At 40.1% G+C, this 23,769-nt stretch overlaps 1 protein-coding gene across 1 annotated transcript in view; it reads left to right on the top strand.

Annotated features, from left to right (window-relative positions):
• The window catches only part of LOC140239446 (structural maintenance of chromosomes flexible hinge domain-containing protein 1-like), a 91,132-nt gene that overhangs the window by 34,898 nt on the left and 32,465 nt on the right, over window positions 1-23,769 (top strand). Inside the window, exons 15-29 of the mRNA XM_072319282.1 lie at window positions 828-910; window positions 3,245-3,355; window positions 4,361-4,438; window positions 5,267-5,386; window positions 6,874-7,018; window positions 7,504-7,676; window positions 8,749-8,891; window positions 10,991-11,128; window positions 11,946-12,126; window positions 14,316-14,529; window positions 16,040-16,169; window positions 17,232-17,471; window positions 19,049-19,174; window positions 21,021-21,097; window positions 22,453-22,610. Of these exons, the coding sequence (XP_072175383.1) occupies window positions 828-910; window positions 3,245-3,355; window positions 4,361-4,438; window positions 5,267-5,386; window positions 6,874-7,018; window positions 7,504-7,676; window positions 8,749-8,891; window positions 10,991-11,128; window positions 11,946-12,126; window positions 14,316-14,529; window positions 16,040-16,169; window positions 17,232-17,471; window positions 19,049-19,174; window positions 21,021-21,097; window positions 22,453-22,610 (2,117 nt within the window). The remainder of the gene's footprint in view (window positions 1-827; window positions 911-3,244; window positions 3,356-4,360; window positions 4,439-5,266; window positions 5,387-6,873; window positions 7,019-7,503; window positions 7,677-8,748; window positions 8,892-10,990; window positions 11,129-11,945; window positions 12,127-14,315; window positions 14,530-16,039; window positions 16,170-17,231; window positions 17,472-19,048; window positions 19,175-21,020; window positions 21,098-22,452; window positions 22,611-23,769) is intronic.

Raw genomic sequence — 23,769 nt, 5'->3', positions numbered from 1 at the left:
GCACACATACTTGTACACTTTGTACATGTAAGTACTTATAGATGTATGCAACAATGATACATGTTCATGTAGGCAATGCACACAAAGTTGGATGACCTGTCTATAGCGGCCACCTGTCTATAACGGCCACTTTTTTCGTTTCCCTTGGGTGACCGCAATAGACAGGTTTGACTGTAAGTGATGCAGCAAAATCAGTCCATCCTCAACGGGTTAAGGAGCAAGTCAACTGAGCCCGCTGGCTGCAGTGCCCATGCTTTGGGCCGCAAATAGCGACAGTCTGCAAATGGAGTAGTGAGAGCAGCTGGGGTGAACATGGCCCAGTTGACTCATAGCCACTGAACTCTACTGTGGAATGAACTAACGCGCTGTGCATTGAAGCTGGCGGTCACCATTTTGAGACCCATACCAAGAAGCGTGCTTGCAGGCCCCATTCTCTACTGTTTATGTGGTGTAAACCAGAGTATGGAAGCGCACGCAGCGCACTGCGTGCATTCCTAAGGGTTGGAATAACTGTGGTTGGAATTAGAGTCTCAAAATGGCCGCAGTGGCTTCAACACATGCGCGCCAAATTCAATAGCTTTTTAGCGTCCCTTCCATAGCAGAGTTCAGTGCTCCTAGCTGATGTTCAGGTCAAGACTGGGGGTGTGTTAATCAGAACACTTCTGGTATAGCATTAAGGTTTCCAAGCAATCAAACCATCTATCTATTCCTCTCACCATTGTTGTCCATCCATCTATCTATCTATCTATCTATTTCTTTCTCTTTCTCTTCTCTCTGTCTGTCTCACATTTCTCTCATTCTGTCTTTCTGTGTCTGTGATTCACCAGGCTGCCCGAGTTCCTCGAGATCACATGGCCAGAGGGAAATGAAATACACCAATCGGAGAAGCGACCAGCAGGCAAGCGTATCGGTGAGTTCTCTTGCAGTAGGTTGTTCCAATTTCAACTCTCACTTTAAGCAGATCTATCTGATAGGACTGTCATCCACCGACAAACCCATCCGAAACACACACCAATCTCACAAGAGCTAAAAATGACCATAACCGGTCATGCCCTTGTTGCAACCAATTCTCTCTTGTTTTCCAGATGGACACACTATATGTGACCCTGCACCACAAAACCAACAAAAAGTCGCCAGACATGGATTTTTAGTTCAGGAAAGATTCTGAAAGAGCAGACTCTAAGCTTTAAAATGATGTATAACTCAATTCAAATGGATTCTCCTAACCTATATAAATCTTGGAAAGAAAGCACACACTCTTGAAAAGTTTGAAATGAGAAAAGAAACTGCTGAGTACAGAGTAAATTCAAGTGCTTAATCTTTACTAAGCCGTGCTACCTGTGCCATGAATGGGACAAAAAGCATTATGTAAACCACTGTAGTAACAACAATGAAGGGATTACCAGATCAAGCTGAAATTGAACATGCTCTATTAACACATTCTGTTTATGATAATTGTTAACTTTCAAAGTAGTAGCATCATCCTTTCAAAAGTTATTAGAGTTGAAAGTGAAGAGTGTGCAAAGGATTTTAAAGAAATGAAAAGGGGCCTCTATGAAAACCTTGATCACACTACTCTACCAAAAAAGGGGGTTGGAGTCAAAAGGGGCCTGAGCTTTCGATTGTAGCAGAATCTTTGTCAGAGGCAAAATGACAAACACGCAGGGAAAGCAATCACATATAAGGAGTTCACACAACAAGAACAGGCAGGGACAGGCTGGGTACAAAGAACAAAGAAAACAAAGGAGAGGGTGGGAGGTCATGGGCAAGGAGCCCAACAGGTAAAGGGAGGGGGATTAGAGCAGGAGGGTGGACAGACAAAAGGCAGAGGAGGGCAGACAGACATAAGGCAGAGGAGGGTCAGTGATGATCCTGAGGACCATGGGGGCAACCATTGAAGGAAAAGGATGAATAGGGGGTTGTAGAAAAACAGCTGAAAACTCACTGTCCCATTCAATTTATGATCCCAAACTCAAGAATAATGTAGAAGAATAATAGCTCTTTCAGAAAATATTGAAACTCAAAATTGACTCGGTTGACCCGTTCTACCTTTCTTGAGTCCCCACATAAAGTCAAGGGTTGTGACGTTTTGTTTGTTTTGTGATGTACGGTCACATATTCTCCACCATGGGATCTTGTAGTTGTTTTCCATCACAAGAACGCCCACACATACATTTTTTTTGGTCAATATTTATTCAATGCCATTGAAATACGTAAGTCTGTAATTCAAACTGGCATTATTGCAACAAGTATCAAAATTCTATGACTTGTTCACAAACTCACATTCAACAAACATAATTATATTTCCTTTTGTTTGTGCTATTTTTTTTTTTGCACAGTAAATTTACAAATTAAAAGATGATAATTGTAGCATATTGATATGCTATTATGAAATTGTCATTGATTATATGAGATTAGAGGGGGGAGGGGGAGACAGAACCAGAGGCAGAGGGGAGAGAGAGAGCGAGAGTACATATTCTGCATAAATAGAATAATGATGGATATCACTTTATATTAAATGATTTAGTCAAATACTGGTTAGTGATTGGCTTAACACAGTCACGTGATGGCGGCACATTGGTTATGTTCGCCCCATGGGCAGAACATTTTTGTAATGTTCTCCCATGGGAAAACATTTTCACGTAACAAATGACAAACGTTACCAAACGATTGAACGATCATATTTTTCACGCAATCAATAGGATAAATTTGCCTATTGACTATAATATCAACCCATAACAGATGATGGTATTTGACTAACCCATATAATATAACAGATGTTGACTTTTGTTGTCGGGAACATGTACCAAACGTTCCACTCTCAGGGTTTGAAATGCTATTGAGAGAGGTTATAAGTCCCTCGACTTTGTCTCGGGACTTATAACGTCCCTCAATAGCATTTCAAACCCTTCGGGTGGAACATTCGGTATGTTCCCTCCCCCGCCAGTCATCATCTATATTAATGTAATCAAACTGACAAACATATCACTCTGGCTAAGACATGCCACCTGTTCTACGTTGGATACCGCAAATGTGTCCACAGGTTGCTAGGAGCAACCACCAACCAAGATTCCACTGAAATGTAAATGCGTACAGGCAGACACACACACACACACTCTTACTCACTGTTAGCAAAATGCCTCATCCACTATGACCAAGCCAATTACAACCTCCTAGACATGGTACTATATTTTTGATACTCTGAGTCCAGCTATCAGAGGCTTTGTACTTGTTTGTCTTGCAGGCCCGATGAAAGTTGAGATCAGGAACCGCAAGGGACAGGCTATGGGGCGCCTACCGGGCTCACAACACAGCTCCAAGAAACTACAGGTCGAAATGAAGATTATTTGGAACTGTGAGTGGATGAAAAGTTTCATTTCAAATCTCCATGAATTTCTCCATGAATCTGTATTTCCTTTAAATTGGACAATAAATCAAATCAAATCAAATCAAATTTTTCTTTTAAAGGGGATGGCTAGTAACTGATCAGCAAGAATCAGTGGGAATGCTGGGGGATGATTGTTCCAATCATTGTGTGATTCATTTAAGAGTACATTATACATCTATTGTTGTGTGAAAATTATTTTCTTCAGAATGGTCTCATATTCAAGTAATGTGCAGTTCAATGTATAATGATCGCCCGACACTGTACAGGCATGCTAACATGGAAACATTGAACTGCACATTACTTGAATATGAGACCATTCTGAAGCAAATAATTTTCACACAACAATAGATATATAATGTACTCTTAAATGAATCCCACAAGGATTGGACAATCACCCCCCTACATTCCCACTGATTCCCTCTGATCAGTTACTAGCCATCCCCTATAAGGGATGGGGGAGGGGAGGAGGGTGGATAAAAAGGCTAGCATAGTCACAACAGCATTTTGTGATTTTGTTTTGTGAAGTGAAGAGTAGTGTGTGGTAGTTGATACTCTAAACTAAGCATTGCTGTTCTATTTTTTCCTTTTTTTTTGAGCGGGGTTGGATGGTAGCTGAGATAAGGGGCCGACTTGATGAAGAACTCTCCACTTTCAACCTCAGAAATACATCTCTACTACCTACTACATCTTAGAAGAAGCACAAGCAGGTTTCTTTTGTCTTTATCAAACTTTGTCCTAGCCGAACAACTAAGTACTATTAAAGTATATCGTATAAAGATATACCCATGTAAATAATAACTTTGAGACCAGAAATTTTACTTTGCTATTTGTTGTATGGAGATGAGGTGTTAGGTAAATTTTGATGTATACATGTGTGTGTGTTGGTGTTGGTGTTGTGTGTTGTGTGTGCTGTGTTATTGTTTGTCAGGCTCCATAACTCAAACCAACCTGTTGTAACTCTCTCTCCCCCAGCCACGAGAGGAGACAAAGTCATTGTGACCTACATGAGCCAGCACCACAAGAACTGGGCTTTCTGGTTCAGGGAAATGGGTGAGTGATCCAAGAAAACCTTTCTTCCCTCAATTTTGTCTTCTTTTGCTGGTTTTATTGTCACCGTTTATTTTGTCATACAACTGTTTGAAAACCAGAAGGGGCATTATCACATTTTTCGAGGTATTTAATTATTGATATCACCTTGTAGAGTTTGATTTCCTCTGCATTGTGGTGTCAATTGTAAATGATTTTCATTTTCAGTAAAATGTAAAAAATGAAAACCACAAGGGTACTATTTTGCCTGTTCTTTGGAACAGTGCTAAGAAATGTACCCACTTTTGATTTAAATAAGCCTTTTATTTCATGAAAATTGACTCACTTTTATTAGTGCTCAAATCTTAGAACGCAATTGCACCCCTCTGGTTCTCAGCTGATGATATTTTCTATCCCTTTTCTTATCGAATGTTTACTGTAAAACCAGAAATATTTGTGGCATGAAATTTTTGCAAATTGGAGACGATGGCCTTTTTCCCAGCATGAAATTTTTGCAAATTTCTACTGGCAGTCGATGAAATGTTGAAAATAAGAAGAAAATATGAGAGTAATAATCATGATTATTGTTATAGTAAGTGATTGATTGAACGTTACAGTCAATCATAAATACATCAATCTGGAGACTGATGAATCTTTATGAAACGAGCCCATTGAATGATGTCCTCTTCCACAGATTTCAGTGGCAGGGTGACTCTTTCAAATATGACTTCCAAATGATGATTTCGATCGATGATACAGTGCTTTGGAAGTAGATTTCCGTAGGCTTGATAAGTCATTAACGTTTTGAAAGTGTAACTGAGAAATGTGATTTCTTTCCCCCCTTTCCCCCAGACATCGTGAGAGACCTTGGCCCCCACACCCTCAAACTTCAGGTCGTGCTCAACGAGGAAGGCACCACAGAATTTGGGGGGCGTCTCCTCCCCTATCACAAGATCAACTTCACCGTCACAGGTATGATTCCTCGCCCTCGTGCGTCTCTCAACATCTTAAGTCCACTCATGAAAGCCTTGTCAGAAGTTGTTGTGTTTTGTGTGTGTGTGTTTTTTGGTTTTTTTTTATACCTCCGCCAAACGAAGTTTGAAGTGGGTATATTTTTACTTTCCTTGGTGCCAGCTTTGAGTAGACTGTCTTGGAGGGTTGTAACAAGGACATAGAGGGTTTCTTTGTCATTTGTGGTGGTTTCATTATAATTCATCAGGAGGGCTTTCATCAAGCGTTTTGTCTGATATATATATGTATATATATATATATTTTTTTTTTTTTTTTTTTTTCTGAGAAACTACACTGTATTTCACGGTACTGAAACTTTTGCATGTAACTGGCTTGCTGAAAGCAAATACATAGGAAAAAAAATCTCAGACAAAATGCTTGACGAAATGCCCCCTTGATGATCAGTGTAGGTCATGCCTTGTAGCTGAGAGAGAAAGTTTCCCTGGAGTGTTGATTGCACGTTGTAATATGTGAAATGAGAGATCACAATAATCCGTAAATGAATTAGTGATCATTCAAATTGTTGAAATTATTGCATCTAGTTGTTTTTGTAGTGCAACTGCTTGACAAATTGCCCTGCATCGGGGTAGATAAGATGATAAAAGCTACTCGACACAAGAGTTTCATCAATTTTGAATAATTGTGACCTGCTACAACAAAAGGATCCGAAAGTCGGGGAGGTCGATTTTGTGAAAGTGACATGAGATTATTCACTCATTCTTCACTTTAATTTCATGTCTATAACACAACTCATAAAAGTACTCGGTTACGGAAATAGCGATGATTTTATTAGAGCATGTTGAGTGGTTTAGGAAATTGGCGTTTCGAGAAAACCGCTTTCAAAGTTTTCCTTCTGACGTAATAGGGATGAAGGGGAGGCAAGACAGTTTTCACCTCTTGACAATAGATGGTATGCTCCTAGCAACCTCCACGATGTTCATTCAAGCTTAATGCCAGTGGTCTATGCACGACCAATCAGTAACCAGGATGCGCACACTGACCAATAAGATCACTCCCTCATTGCTAGGGGCAGAGTCTATCTGCAGTGCTAAATTCAAATCTTCAGACACATTTCTGTTTCGTTGAAAGTCAGAAAATCATGGCCCAGAAAACTGCTAATTTCTTTGTGTATCCTTTGATAATTTAGTTTTAAGGACACTCTTCTCTTACAAATTCCAACACGTAAAACAAAAGTAACGTTGGGAGACAGAGCATTCGCCTGTGCAGCTCCCAAACTCTGGAATGATCTACCACTAGAAGTCAGGAAATCCCCAACTGTAGCAGTCTTTAAGTCACGACTCAAAACACATCTTTTAATTTAACTGTTCATTATCATCAAGCACATCAGAAGGTTTTGCAGCGCAGAAGAATATATATCTGCAGGTTTTGAGCTTCATAAATTGATATATTATTTATATCATTATTATACCCATTGTGCTATGATGCAGAGGCTCCGCCAAGCAAGTTCAGCTTTGGGATGCTGGAGTCCCCCTTTCGGGTGGACATACCATTCTCCATCCCCCTTCAGCTCCAGGATGAGTTCAACAACCCGACCAAGCCCACGCCCAACCTCAGGCCCGAGCTGCAGGCCAGGTAAGTGTGCAGAGCTGGAGTTCTTCAATTCCAGCAAGGAATAGATTTACAGTGGACCATGAAGCATGTTCTTACTGTCGGTTCCCATGTAAGAAATATCCACACATGTTCACCCGGGCTGCACACTATTACCTTTTACAGTGTGTGTTTTTGTGTACTGTATACGCCAAATTTTTCATGAGGTGTTTATTTTCGCGAATTTCGCGAGTCAGGTGCTGTTCGCGAGATTAAAGATACGCAAAAATATTGACTCTGATCCCGATATGAATGTGATGTACGCGTGTACACTTCTCCGTTCCGAATGAGACTCCTTGATCGCGAATGTAACGACTCGCGAAATTGTCGGGAATTCCTGATTCGTGAAAATTTAGACTCGTGAATTGTATGGTGTATACAGTATGTAAAAATTTGATGCATCCCTAGTTTGTAGTGAAGTCGCTGAATTTCCCAAGGTGAATAATCCTTTGCATATTTGTGCCTCACAGCGGCCTTGAGCTGACTTATGAGGGAGTGGAGGCCAGGGGGACGACACTGCTGGTGAAAGGGGTGAAGGCGTCGGGGGACATCGGGACCTCGCAGGGCAAGAATTTCACACTCCAGGTGACCGTCCCTGGGCTGATGAAACCCACCCAGCAGCTCAAGATCCGACTACTGCCTGGTGAGTATTTGGGGGGGGGGGGGGGAGGAGGTGGGGGAGGGCTCAAGGGACCCTCACTCATTGTTAATTTGTCTCAAATTCAAATGTGATACATTTCACGATGGATAAGATATCATAAGCTCCAGTCTGACTAAGAGAAGCTAAGTAGAGTTTTTTTTTTTCTACCTGGTATTTTGCTTCTGGTAGTTCCGGAAGTCTGACAGCGAACTTCTAGAGAATTTCCTGGTAAAATTTCCCATAGAACTACCTGCATACACTTCAGAAGTTTTTAAATTCTCATGAAAATGTGTATAGTTTGGAATTGTTCACCTGTCGTACTTGCTCTGGTACAATTCTCCAGTGGATTACGCGAGAAGTTCATTTTCACAAGTCATGACGGAGAACCATATATGCTTCAACTTTGATTACCCTCCTTGTTTGTGAGTTCAGCAAGTCTGAGGAAAATTTAGAAATGAATGAGTTGCAGACCAATATTTGGAGAAATTAATCATGTTCTGTAAAAGTGGAAAGTTTTGTTGTGTTTGAATTTTCACGCATTTCACACAACCAGAAACCAGTGCGAAAATTAAAGCATGTTTTATTTTTTGCTCGCTATATGTTCCAGTAGTTTGTGTCTTGATTTCCGTGGAATTAAAAACCCACAATTAAAACTCATCTTACCTGGCCGAGTGCATAAAAGTTACTCATGCAAAAGTATCCACTTTTACAGTAACTATGGTACATAAGGAAAAGCTGATGCCACATTGTGCACTCCCTGCCACCATGTATGCTTCAAAGCACCTCCCTAGAGATTTTTCAAGTAGGGGATGCAACAAGTAAGGCTTCATTAAGCCTCTTCTGTCTTTTTTAGCAGCACTTAGAGTGAGTTTTTTACTTGCACTTTTGATGTGTGCACTTGACAAGCACAAGTACAATAAAATACCATCGGCAGTATGTACTGACGTGAAAGAAGAGGAAGAAGAAGAAGAGGACTTCAGTATGCAGGGATTGTACTGTAGTTTTGTTAGGGCAGATATTGTTCAGTGTAGCCTGGAGATCATGAGACATGTGAGCGGCGCCTTTCTCTTCACAGGAGAGCCCCACGAGATCATTGTGCCGACCTTTGACAGGGGTGACCTTTGTGTGGAGAACGGGAAGGCCCTCCCGGTGTCGGTAGAAATCAGGGACAGAGCCGGCAACATCTCCATGCACTCCAAGCTCATCGTCCACTGCAAGGTTTGAAGACTTTCACGCTTCTCGCGTTGAGTTGCTTTTAATGCAACTGGTCAACAAATTGCCCTTCATCGATATAAGCAAGCACCGAATTGATCAGTGCTTTAGCAGTAGCCATAACAAATGAAATCACGGGCATGCAGGCTTGAGCTGAGACCAACCTGAGTATGCATGCCCATCATTTATCATGGCTTCTACTAAAACACCGGGTGACTGGTGCTTGTCTACAGCAATAAAGGGCAATTTGTTAGTCAATTACAGCTTTCGCACTTGTTAAAAACTTGCATGTTTATGCAGTGGCGGATCCAAGGGGATCCAAGGCGCACCCCCTTTATTTTTTGTTAAAACATAAGAAATAAAAAGAAAAAAATGGGGGAGGGTGCATGCGCCCCCCCCCCCCTTAATTTTTTTTAGAGGCGCTTTACGGAATTCCTGGATCCACCCCTGTTATGTGCACCCAGAAGTCATTATCAGTGGCTCAGGTTTGAGCAAGGATTTATGCACTTTTATGTAACCTTCTGTATCTTTAAAAAAAAATAATAATAATTTCTGTCATTCATTGATTGTATTTCATTTAGAAGAGTAAAAACATGACTCTCATTGAAGCTGTAATTTACTGTAAAAGTGGACATTTTTGCGGTGTTGAAATTTTCGTGCATTTTGTGCAAGTTTCTGGTTTGCGCAAAATGTGTGAAAATTTCAAAATATAAGGCACACAAATATTTTTGCTTGCTAAAAGTATATGTTCCAGTAGTTAAAGGACAAGTTCACCTTCATCAACATAAGGATTGAGAAAATGTAGCAATATTACTAGAACACATCATTGAAAGTTTGAGGAAAATTGGACAATCCGTTCAAAAGTTATGAATTTTTGAAGTTTTTGTGCAGTAACGGCTGGATGAGAAGACTACTACAGTGTACGATGTCACATGCGTACAACTACATAAGGAAAATATAAAGAGAATTTCACAAAATTTCATTTTTTGAAAAAAGTACACATTCCCTTGACTCGTTACCGACATATGTCATGGGTAATAATATTCCCCCTACCTTTAGAAAGAGGCAAGTCAAATGCTCTTTTATTATGAGAAAAAAATGAAAATATGTTGAATTTTCTTTACATTTTCTTTATACTGTTGTACTCATATGACATCACAAGCTGTAGTAGTCTCCTCGTCCAGCAGTTCCAACACAAAAATTTTAAAAATTCATAACTTTTGCATCGATTGTCCAATTTTCCTCAAATTTTCACTGATGTGTTCTACTAATATTGCTGCATTTTCTCAATCCTTATGTTTATGAAGGTGAACTTGTCCTTTAATGTCTTGATTCCATGAAATTAAAAACACAAGAAACTCATCTTATTGGGCCAAATCATTCATGCAAAAATATCCACTTTTACAGTAGTCAAATATCATTGCCTTTTTCAAGTTGCCAAATCATCAAATGGCTGAATTTATATTACTGGTCTATGAAATTCACAACATTCACAACATTTTAGAAGGTAAAAGCTCATGTGTCAGTCTCAAATTTGTGCAAACAAAGTGAAATTAACTTCTTCCACCTAATCATATCCATATGTGATATGCAGTAAACTTCAGTATTGACAATTTCGCAAGGACAGTATGATAATTTCTGTGGGAAATTGTGTGCCTCAGGGCCTGATGGTTTTCAAAGGTATCACTGACTGCTATGCTGTTATAAGCCTGCAGTGGCTCAGTGCGATGGATGTAAGCTATCATTGTTGAAGTGATCACATAAAAACACTTCAAGTGAGATCATGAGGTTGCTGAAAACATCATCATCAAATATGATTTTTATATGTGACTGTATCACTGCTCTGCAAAAAAACATGTTGAAATTTAAAAGCCCTTAGATCTCTTTACTTTGTGGCCATTTCTTTGTGAAATTTTTGCTTTTCTATTTGTGGGATCTCACTCTACATTGTATATACAGTGTATTGCACTTGATTTTATCATTTAGTGTTTTATCTGGATATAGTTTCTTTCTTTTTTTTTTCAAACTCCATAAAGAGCGATCTATTGAAAGGATGAAAAGGTTTGTGATAATCGGCATCTCTCTCTTTCGACCCCATTCTCTAGTTCATTGGCACCGCCGGCCTACCGACATACTCCGGCGACTTGAGCAACTCCGGTAAGGCTACCCTGATGGGAAAGCCAATCTACATCAAGAACATCGCCAAGAAGTCACAGAAAATCACTGCAAAAGTGGAGCTTCCTGTGAGTTGGCAACCAGCTTCTAGAGCATAGGAAAGCGGTGACACGACAGCTTTGTTCCTGCGGCAATTGCTTCAGTCTTATTTTCTCCTAGGACTTGGGGTTAGGGTTAGGGTGGTGATAGGGTTTTTGGTTTAGTTTGATGTGAGGATTAGGATTACGGTTCGGATTATGTTTGTGCGTAGAATTTATGCTTGGCGTAGCGTGCAGATATTTCATGGGAGCAAATGTCACAGAACACAGGAAAGCATATGGGTCATTTTGATACAGAGAAAGGCAGTATTGCAGTGGACTTTGCCCTGTGTTAACATCTTCAATTCTGTTTCTCACTTTTAATTTTGGCCTTGCATCACAAAAGCCTGGAAAAGACAGTCAGATAAGACTCCCCCCCCCCCTATTTACATCAGATTTTGAAATGAGAGATTCTCAGCTTTGAAACTACATGTATATAATGTAGCATTTCAAAGATTGATACTTTCGAATGAACTGGTCCTGAGAGAGTCATGCAGTGCAGAATACTGTATACACCATATTTCGCAGGGTTTTTACTTTCACAAATTCCATGAGTTGGCTGTTCTTTATATCTCTAACAACACAGACACACACACACACACACACACACACACACACAAATCAGTGGGGATCCTGACCCAAATGCAATCTTCACACATACATTTCTCTTCTATTGCTGTGCTTTATGACTGTGAATTCAACAACTCGCAAAATTGTTAGGAAATCCCGATTCACACAAATTAAACTTACGTAATATACAATGTATATATAAGGGCACCAGTTCATTATTATTCTCTTGTTGTTACAGCACTTCCGTGGTGTGAGTCCCGTTGAGAAGGTCATTACGGTGAAGCCGAGTACGAGGCCATGCAACATCAACATTTTATACCCCCAGCAGCCCTGGCTCAAGGACACCAAGAAGGGACTGGTCAAGATGAAACCGCAGGAGGAGATTGAGTGGACAGCAGGCGAGCAGACTTGGAATATTGGTGAGTGTACTGATTACCTCTACCGAGGGAGGAGGTTATCTTTTCATCAGCGTTTGTTTGTTTGTCGGTGTGCACAATAACTAAAACAGTTGTGAATGGATTTGGATGAAACTTACAGGAAAGGTTGAGAATAACACAAGGAACAGATGATTAAATTTGGTAGTGATCCAGCAATTTTTGTGGATTTTATGAAGGATTTTCGATATTTTGGTAGGTAGGGTCAATGAACTTGGGAGTTCAAGCTGCGCATTTTTTAGGTTTTAATACGCGCACTAAAGTGCGTGCTCTAGTTTGGGCTGGAAGTTGGTGACGTAACAAAGGACTTCTATACTGGGAAATCCGGCGACTTTTAGCATGCAAATGTAGGGGTGGAAATGACCGATCTCTATGGAAGAACAAGATCAGTGGTGGAAATGAGCTGCTTGGCAGAGGTCTGCGGTCTCTGAGTGCTTTTTCTAGTTGTTATGTCTGCTAGGAGCACCTTCGGTGTCGTGATTGATGTGGTGCCCCCAACCCACATGCATGTTACCCTCAAGAATGGAAGTCTGATAATCGGAATGAAAGCAGTTTCATATCACTAGATAAGCACTCTGAGATTGCAGACAGATATTGATAGAAGAAAGTCTAATCTGATTTGACTTGAAAACTCAAAAAGTTAGGAAACTCATGGGCCCGAATTCATGGAGGTGGTACATTCTTGTCCATGGTTTAAACCATGGACATACTTGGGAGTTTAAACCATGGACAAAGACCATGGGGCGCCAAGTGTCGCATGGAATATTTCATTACGAAATCAGTAATTTCGTCGGTGAAATGACCATTTCATAAACGAAATTATCATGTCATTGACGAAATGTTTCGTTATGACATGTTGTCATTTCGTTGATGAAATGACTGATTTCTTAATGAAATATTCCATGCGATACTTGGTGCCCCATGCTCTTTGTCCATGGTTTAAACCATGGACAAGATTGTACCACCTTTGTGAATTCGGGCCAAGGAGTTGGGGGGGGGGGGGAAGTTATCAAGCAACTGCATCAAGTTCCACCAGAAAATTAATACGAAACTTTGCAAGTCTGACTGCAAAGCTTCTACCTTTCAGCAAAACTTCGCAGGAGAGGTGGCAAATGCACCCGTGTGATATCCGCATCTACAATGCACTTTCCTCGAGAGTGCGTTGGATGAGTAAGCTGAGCATGTGCAGTTCTTCTGAAGTTCATGACATTCTTTTTTGTCAGAGCTAACATCAGGAGTAAGGAGGATGCACACAGTAAAACATCGCAAGTTTTGATGTCACAATTTTTCATTCTTTTTATTTTGTTAATGGTAATGGCCCTAATGTCTTTTGCTCAGATATTTGCTCAGAGATTTGTATAATTCTGTCAAAGTTCAAAGTCACTCACATGGTGCATTAAGGACATCAAAAGGCTGATGTTAAAGCCAAAACAGAATTCCCGGAAGGGCTCAGAATGTATCTTCCACCATTTCAAATTTGCTTGCAATACGTCGAATGGCTCTACCAAGAAACCAGGCTGGCTGATGCAGTTTGCCGAGATAATGAGTTGTTTTGAGTATTTTGAGATCAAAAGGTTACAATAATTTCAGTTATATGCATAAGGCTTTTATTCCTGAAATGCCCTCCTTATTCAGTAGTGGATAAGTAGAACATTATGTGATTATCAATCAGGCCCTAGCAATCATACTTTCCAACAAGCTGCATGCAATTTACTATGGCACTGAAGATGGGTGGATTCTGTGTGGCCCAATTTGTTGATGATCAGTAATTAATTACATAAAAGTGTGTGACAATCAGGATCGGGTACGCGCTAAAATTGCAGTACTTCCATCAAATCTGTCTGGCTAATATTTTTATCATTAACCTAACAAAATTATGCTATGACAGCATTAATCAACGCATTTCGTGTGCATATGAGTACATTGTAGGGCAGATATCAATAGTTTTGCAGGCAGATAAGAGATACATGTTTTCGCTGTAACCATTTGGAACATTATGCTATCACATTAATTATTAATCAGCACATTTCTTACAAATGAAAAGCTTATAAGTACATTTTAGGGCAAATATCAAGAGTTCTGCAGGCATATGAGAACTATATTTTCCCTGTAACCATTGTGAAAATGCTCTTTTCCCCCATTCCCTTTCCCCTTTGCCCTTTGCCTGATTCCAGTCTTTGCCTTGTTTGACGAGGGTGGTACCCACCTACCCATCACCAGGGAACTGGCCTCCAAGTTCAAGTTCAACTGGCTCTTGACCTTTGACCCAGCCGACCTGATGGACGGCAGACTGCCCCCAATCAAGGTGCCGGACTCTGTGGGCGACCCCAAGTTCTGCCAGCTCAGTCTCAAGGACGGCTCTGATCTTGAATTCTCCTTCTACATCAAGTATGTTCCCTCATTCTCCCCCCCCCCCCCATCTCCCATTGCTTTTAGACTAATATGATCGTTCTTGGGTTCCTTCAGTCTTTAGATTGAATTACATCTTATAATATTGTTATATATATACGGCATATACTTCAGGAAATATTTATTCTCCTAGACTTTGCACGTCAGTGCTTTATGCAATTTAAAAACATGCAAAATGATTAGCTCTGATCTCGTCCTGAATGTGATGTGCATGTGCAATATTTCTCTGTTCATTACTGTACTCCACTATCGTGGAATTTACCACTCACAAAATTGTTGGGAAGTCCCGATTGGCAAAAAATTAGCGTTTTGCAAAAATATATGCCATGTGCAGTACTGTATATGCCAAATATTTCAAGAGGTTTGTATTTTCGTGAATTTTGTGAGTCAGGTGCTGTTCACAAAATTAAAGACAGACGAAAATAATGCCTCTGACCCCGATATGAATGTGACGCACAAGTTTACATTTCTCCGTTCAGTTCAGTACTCCACAATTGCGAATTTAACCACTCGCGAAATCGTCTGGAAGTCCCGATCGCGCGAAAATTTAGACTTGCTAAATATGTGGCGTATACAGTATTAAGGACCTGGTAGCATGGGAATACTATGGAGTGGAAAGGTTAGCCTGGCTGTGTCGCGGCATGGCTTGGATATAATCTTGAGTCACCATGATGAATTATGTACTACTTTATCCTGTGATCTCTATGTACTTATGAGCTCTCACATAGCCAAAGAATCTTGACTGGGATGGACCATTACCAATGATCATGTGATTTGATGCACATAGTCGCTCATGAGCGCTGTTTGTGGTTTTCTGATGTACCCCAAATATTTTGGCCATGTTAAAAGACATCAGAACATCCAAAAAAGTGTACTGGAAGGGATTATAGAAGGCAGGAGATGCAGAGGACGCCAGCGCAGTGTGTAGTGTAACAACATAAAGGAGTGGACAGGAAAGAGTGTGGCTGATGTAGTAAGGCGGCCATGAACAGAACAGAGTGGAGGTCCATAGTCGCCAACCTTCGGACTGAAGACGGCACTTAAACGAACAATGTACCCCAATAGGCAGAGAGTGGAAGTTGATTCAGTCAAGTCACCATGTCTTGCCATCCCACCTGATCTTCAGACATCAAAATAGATTCCTAGCTTTGTAATTGTCCAGGGGGTGTTTCTTAAAGCTGTTCGTAAAGTTACGAACGACTTACAAACGACTGGTGATCAGTTCTTGTGCTGAATTATTGAAATTCTTATATATAAGTATAGCACATCAGAAGTGATCACCAGTCGTTCGTAAGTCGTTCATAACTTTAGGAACAGCTTTATGAAACAGGGCCCAGGTGTAATTTAGCAGCATTTAAAGTGATTAATGACAGAGTGGTTTAATACATTAAACAGGCTTTTTTCCAAGTTTCTTCAAAGTCACCAAGTTAAAGTCCCTCACCCTTTTTTGAAACTGCATTTTTTTTTTTTTTCTTGTTCTTTCCATTAGACCAGTTCCAGGAGAACCAACTCAGATCAAGTGTGTGTACGAAGGTAGCAAGAAATTGCGACTAGGTGAGACCATGGAGGACAATATCACAGTACATGTTACAGACGCTTACGGAAATAGCATGAAAAAGGTAGGTGTTGAAAAATGTACCTAGGTATTTTGTAACAATGCATAACCGTATTTGCCAGTGATTAGGCAGCACTATTTTTAAATGAAAGGAAACCAAAAATGAAGGAGAAATGTGGATTGAGTGAAAACAGCGACATTAGTAGAACACATCAGTGAAAGTGTGAAAAAAATTGGACAATCGATGCAAAAGTTATGAATTTTTAAAGTTTTGGTGTGGGAACCGCTGGATGAGGAGACTTTTGGAGGTTATGGGGTCATGTGTGGACTGCAATCAAGAAATTAGCAGATTTGAAAATAAATTTCTTTTTGTAAGCTGGTATATTGTAGAGGTAGATGATTTAGTCTTTTCCTCTCAATACCAGTAATAAAACTGGAGACATCTTTATCATTAGAGCAAAAATAAAAACTGCAAATTTTCAGTGAGTTTATTTTGACCGTGAAAAACTTCAGTTTTTCTCCATACAAGTGGGGAGCATATTTTGGAGCAATATGGGGTTAGTTTTTTATTTATAGAAAAATTGAATTCTTGAGGGGTATTATAACATTTCATACAGGATGTTGGGGAGACATTGTTCTTCTGTCGTGCAAAATTTAGTGATATTTGCAAAAGTGTTATTCAACCTTTAACCCTAACCAGGCCGGGCTTTTTTTGGGTGTTCTGTGGGCCGGGGGAGGGTTGATTCAAACCCCCCCCCCCCTCCTATAGATTATAAGAAACCACTTATGAAATGTTAGAGAGCATACCATTCTAAGGGGAATTCAATGTTTATTTGATGAAAATCAGTTATGAAATGGCTGACATATCCAAAAGCAAAGGAAAACAAAATAATCCTAATAAAAGGTATGTCCCACCTTCCTTTAGTATCGCTTCGTTTGGCATATCTCTGTCATTTTAAAACAATTTTCGTCAAATCAATGTTTAATTTCTTTTGAAATTACATGCTCTATTAAATTTCATGAGAGGTTTCTCATTATCTCACGTAAAAAAGTTAGAAACCTGAGATCGGGTCTCAACCGAAACTACAACATCCCTTTAATGTGTGCAAACTTCATCCCGTAATAGCTCCCCCATGGCTCCCTGAGTAACCTGACGGTGACTGCCCAGGACTTGGACACCAAGGCCCTCCAGAAGGTGCTGCTGCCCAACGTCGGTTTCCTCCTGCGCAATATCAAGTTCGAGGGGACCACGCTGGGTCCCCGCGAGATCACCGTCTCGTACAAGAGCTTCACCGACTACGTCCACTTGCAGCTCCTTTCGGGACGCCCGTCCAAACTAGCGGTCATCGGATGGAGCCCAGATGAGGTAAGCGTGTGATGACCAAAGAAAGTATTTGGGTTGGAAGACACCACCTTTGTTATTTTCCTTAAAGGAGACCTCCGGATGATTTTTCAGATTTTTACATTTGAACAACTATAGATTAGTTATACTGAGGGCAGAGTTTTAGAATTTATGATGATTGGGATGAAGAATAAGAGTATTTTCAACATTTATAACAAATTGCAACAAACAAGGATGATGACATGGCAGGGTCACTGTAAGAATGCATGAGTTGGGGCTCAAGAAAGCAGCACAAAAGAAGAAGGCATGCATAGATTATACACAGGTGAACTCGCAAGCAAGTGGTATTGAAATAGAATTACACTGCTACCGTACATTTCTGAAATATGCGAGCCTCCTATGTCATCATCCTTGTTCAGTGTAATTTGTTTAAAGTTTTTCAAGATATGGTTTCTCTGCTCAAGAACCAAGATAAATTCCACAAATCTATACATGGAGCTGTTGCTTTATGTACTACATGATGTGAAATTATGAAAATCGTCTGGAATGCTCCGTGAACAGTAACAAAAAAAAAAAAAATGATTTTGGAAGACGAGAAAGGTAAAAACTCGAAAAAGCACTCTGAGAGCCCAGACCTCTGCCAAGCAGCTAATTTCCTCCCATACACACATGCTCAAAATATCCAACTTCCAAATAAGGAAGCCTTTTGCTTACATCATCAGCTTCCAGCTGTGTGGTGCCTCGTCCGAGCAGAGCACACACTTTTAACCCATATAGGGCACATGCAAACACAAATATGAACAGCTTGAACACCCAAGTTCATCTACCCTATCTGTAAAAAGATTAAAAAATTGTTCAAAAATTAAAAAAAAAAATTACTGGATCACTACCAAAATTTTATCATCCGTTCCTTATGCCATCAACTTTTCTTGCAAGTTTCATGCTAATCCGTCCACAATTTTTTGAGTTATTTTGCACACAGACATACCGACCAACCAACCAACAAACAAACAAACAAACAAACAAACAAACCACGCCCATGAATACATAACCTCCTTCTTTGGTGAAGGTAATGAAAGGTAAGATCCCATTAGTTTGGGAAGAATAGGCATTAACCATCATTGCCCACAAATGAGATTCTTTTGGCCTGTTGGCAAAGAAGGGACAGGTTGGTAATCTGCGTGCACGAAAGCAGTCAAGCAGTACATACGTGCACAGTCCCTTTCCACAGTCAACTGCATGTGCCTTTAAACAATGCAAGATCTTGATCGGACTGAAGATACGTGTATGAGTAGAATATGCACTAGGCCCACAAATCTTTTTTAATTTTACATTTCTTCTCAAAGTACTCTTGAGGTGTACCGTAAGATTTCATATATGATTTGGGGGAATATTGTTCTTTAACCATGCAAAACTTGTGACGTTTACAAAAGAAGTAAACGATCTTTAAGCAATCGATCTCTTTGCCACTTCCTTACAAGCATTAGGCTGATTTCTTCCTTTGTGGCTGTGTTCAATAGATCGGAAAACAGTAAAGAAAAGGATGAAGACCATACATGTTTCTCACACCTGAACTCGCTCTGTCCTTTCATGCTAAATAGACCTTGGTTGCATACAGCGGGAGTCAGATCAGTCGAGCGCTGGGGTTCAGGGTGTACGACAACGCTGGCAACGTGGCCCACGACGTGAACCACACGATCACCTTCCAGGCTGAAAAGAGCGCCAAGGCCGTCAAGGTACGTTGGGTCCTCCGTCTGTCTGTCACTCCTCAGTGGAGTACATCCGTTGCCATAGTTACCCTCATCATTGAGCTCGGTCATCATCCATCCATCTAGCCAATAGTTGGAAAGAGAATTTTCAGTGATTTGTCAAAATGGACACACATACCTGTTCCATGGCAGCAGTGAGTACTGTAAAAGTGGATATTTTCGCGCGACTAATTTTTCGCGCTAGGCCGGGTCAGAAGAGTTTCGCGTGTTTTTAATTCCGCGGAATCAAGACATCACGCACAGGAACGTATGGCAAGCAAAAATATTCGCCTGTTTTTATTTTTGCGCTAGTTTCTGGTTGCGCGAAATGCGCGAAAATTTCAACACCGCAAAAATTTCCACTTTTACAGTATCCACTAAATGTCCCTCTTTATGTACAAATCCAAAGGACTCAAAAGTGGCTGTTGCATCAATTTTTTGTAGAGTTTCCATATCGTTTGATAACAATGACTGAGGGATATTATAGAGTTGTAGCTGCTAAATAATAAACCCAAAAGATTATTTGTATGTTACTTTTGTGTGACCCAGCATGTTACAAGGGTCATGCTATCAAAAAATTCAGCCAATTTCATGTGTGTGTATCAACATTGATTTTTCTGTTTTTTGAAAGCTTGTGAAACTTCATGGTTGCCTACAAATTGTATTTCTGTCCAGTGTAGATGAAACTTTTTCTGTTTCTTTAAGTGATGGTATAGTTTTGATTTAGATGGGGGGGGGGATCAGTTTTAACTTTTTGCAAGATAATAAGAAACCACTGATAAAATGTTAAAGAGCATTCAATTGTAAGAGGTATTCATTTTGCTGTTGTTGTTGATGAAACTCGTTTTCGAAATGGCAGAAATATTAAAAAAACAAAAAACAAAAAAAAAAAAACTGAAGTGAAACAAAGTGGTCCTAACAAAATGTGGGTCCCACCTTTTATTAGGACCTCTTTGTTGTTGTGTTTTTTGTTATCAGCCATTTCAAAACCAATTTTCATCAAATAAACTTTCGGGTCATGGTTAAAACCATTTCCCTATTTGATTTCTTAACAGTGCTACTGCCCTCGACTTCATTTTCGGGCATAGCACTGTTGAGAAATCACCTCTGTGCAAATACTTGTAACCATGTCCCTCGAAGCAGTCAATATTTGTTTGACATGCTCTATGATATTACCTTGTGTACTTCTGCTGCCAAAATGGTCAATGCAAGATTATCTTCAGGGGCAAACAGTAATAATAATAATGATAATAGTGAGACTCTTATAAAGGGCACATTTCTACCTAAAAAAAGATACTCAAGGCGCTATAGAACAGAGTACATATTGTGTCACGTTACAACAGTATCACAGAAAATAATAAGACAATAAACCAACAAACAATAGGCCTATATACGTACACATACTATACAAACAGGTATACAATATTGTCAATTTAAATTGAAAATATATGTCTTGAGATTCTTTTTCAAACCATCAATGGAAGATGCTTCTCTAAGAGATTTTGGTAGGCCATTCCATAGTTTTGGGCCCATATATGAAAAAGCCCGATCCCCCCAATTATACTCGATTCGAGGTACCTGTAATTTTAGCGAGTTTGATGAACGGAGATTACGTGGTGGTTGGTGAAGATGAAGAGTATTTTGAAAGTAGACAGGGGCAAATTTGTGCAATGTACAGTAAACAAGAAGAAGAATCTTGAAGTTAATACGTATTTGCTGTTACCCTGCTTCAACCGCACTGCTTGTTGGAAAGTCTTTCTAACGGCAAAGAAAGGGTGTGGTCAATAACACCAGTTGATGTAGCATTCTTTTCCTCCCTTTTCAGATCAGTGGAACACTCTCTGCAAAGCCTGACAAGAATGGCGAGGTGGACTTTGGTCGACTATGCTTCCATGGACCTGTGTGAGTTGGTTTTGAAGAAGGATGCAACCTAAGAATATGCGTTTGGATTGAAGGAGTTTGGCTTTTGAGTTTATTTTATTTCAACACCGAAAACTGTAAATATCCATTATAGCTTCTGAACAGATTGTCCCGATTTTATTGAAACTTCACTGATTTGTTCTTGTAACATAACTGCAGTCACTCGATCCACTTGTATAATTGGGTTGCATTTCTTTTTGAAGTGTGCGTGTTATGGAGGTTTTCTCTTTGCCATTGCTTCCATGTACCTGTGTGAGGGTGTGAAGGGGTGGTGTTAGGGAATATGTCTCGTTGAAAGCGGGAGTCTTTCGTCCCCCTGCTTTTGCCGTCTTCTCCTAATCTATATCACTTTAAAGGGAAGGTAAACCCAAAAAGCAATGTGGATTGAGTGAAAGCAGCAACATTAGTAGAACACATCAGTGAAAGTTTGAGGAAAATCGGACAATCGATGCAAAAGTTATGAATTTTTAAAGTTTTGGTGTTGAAACCGCTGGATGAGGAGACTACTAGAGGATATGAGTGGACAACAATACAAAGAAAATATAAAGGAAATTCAACAAAAATTCACTTTTCTAGAATTATGAAAGAGCAATGGACCAACCTCTTTCAGAAAGCAGGGGGAATAATTGCTACCCCTAACATATGTCAATATCAAGTTGATGGAATTTGTAATTTTCATGAAAAATGGATTTTTGTAGAATTTTCTTTATATTTTCTTGGTATTGTTGTCCACTCATACGTCATGTGGCACCTCTAGTAGTCTCCTCGTCCAGCGGTTCCAACACCAAAACTTTAAAAATTCATAACTTTTGCATTGATTGTCCGATTTTCTTCAAACTTTCACTGATGTGTTCTACTAATGTTGCTGCTTTCACTCAATCCACATTGCTCTTGGGGTTTATCTTCCCTTTAAAATATTGGATTTTGGCATGTGATAGTCAACTTTGCATGCCTGACGCAATCAACAGCTTGCCAACTTTGCATAGTTCACTCAACATACTGTGCACAGCTTGATCGATGAATCGCTGTATGCCACAGTACCTTAAAAAGCCTCATAGCGATACGAGGTGTAGCTTTGTCATGAAATTCACGTCACAGCAAAGCTTGCAGTTATCTCTACAATTATCACTTAACTGCACTTCTACCATTAACATTTCCTAGAAGTTAATGTGACTTAAAAAAAGACCCAAAACAAACAAGCACGAAAACAGCATGGTTTTCACAAGCCCCCGTCTGTTGCAGTCTTAGAGTAACTTGGCACACAGACTGGGTATTTTACACCATGGCACTCAAAGAGTTAAACGCTTTTCCCCACGTTCTCCTTGCCTCCATTCCAGTGGGATGTACAAGCTGTATGCCAAGATGTCCATGGGCAGGAGCTGTGTGGTGAGTCCGCCCCTAACCCTCAAGCTCTCGCCGGACCCCAACCAGCCCCAGAAGGTCCAGGTGGATTTCAAGGAGAGAGGATCCTACATGGTCGGAGAGTTGTTCCCAGGTAAGGTGGTCAAGATTTTGTCCTGGAATGGGTAAGGGGCGGTCATTGTGATTTGTCCAATGGAGTATCGAAATGTGATGTCATAGCCATGTATCATGGAAACTGGTTCTAAACAACCTCACCTGGCTCAAGTGTTTGTATGCACACACCTGGGTCTCATTTCATAAAACTTAATATCAGTAACAACTGCCACATGTCTATGACAAATTTACTCTCAGCCAATCAGATGCAAATATTTCAGTAGCTTGTAACAGCTACAGTAACTTGTTATTGATAACAAGTTTTATAAAATGGGGCTTTGGTTCCAACCAAAGCTATTATGAAAGACTGTATCATTGCCACTTTGGTACTCTATAGTAGGAGCCTCGTGGATAAGACTCTGGATTCTAACTCATTGAGGAAGAGCAAATTTTGCCACAGCATGTACATCCCATACACACCTGCCTGAGCATATTTTAATAGGACTAGGGTTAAACACAGGGTCCCAGTTTCAATTATGCCTCTTATATTTATCCTTGGGGATGATGATTTGCACACCACGTTCGTCTTGACCCACATGTAAAAGCGGGTTCCTGTTATTGCCGGAGTGATAATATAGTTTGGGTGCCAGAGGCTGAACCTTGTTCTACCCTATTTGGAGGGCGCTGAATCCGAATCTGGATGATGCAATTCTTGCATCCTTGAGGCTTCTCGGATATTCAAGATGGCTGCCAAAATGGCCGCCAAAAATGTTGAATATTTCAAAAACCCTACATTCATTGAATGCATGCGTACAAGATGCAGGTATAATGTAGGTAGACAAGGGATGTGCAGAAATATTGATTCATATCGTCGCTGGGGTGACAAGACCTCGTATCTCAAAAATGTCAAAAAAATTTTTTTTTAGCTTAATGGTCAAATAATGGGTCAAGTGATGTCTTGGCCAAATCCTAACTGTCTTACTCCAAAAATGAAGCCACCATGACATGTCAAAGAGAAGGCTTTCCCATTCACTATAGTGCTTTGGCCGCCATGTTTTTTCGCTCTCCTGAACATTTGACAATTTTGAGATACGAGGTTTTGTCACCCCAGCGACGTTTATCATTAGTAGAAATATTAAACTGCACTGAGTCCAAAATTGTCCAATTGTATTGCATATGATGTACGTGCATGTAGGTGT

The sequence above is a fragment of the Diadema setosum genome, chromosome 16 (genome assembly GCF_964275005.1).
Source record: "Diadema setosum chromosome 16, eeDiaSeto1, whole genome shotgun sequence".
NCBI lineage: Eukaryota > Metazoa > Echinodermata > Echinoidea > Diadematoida > Diadematidae > Diadema > Diadema setosum.
This window is presented reverse-complemented; position numbering and strand designations above follow the sequence as displayed.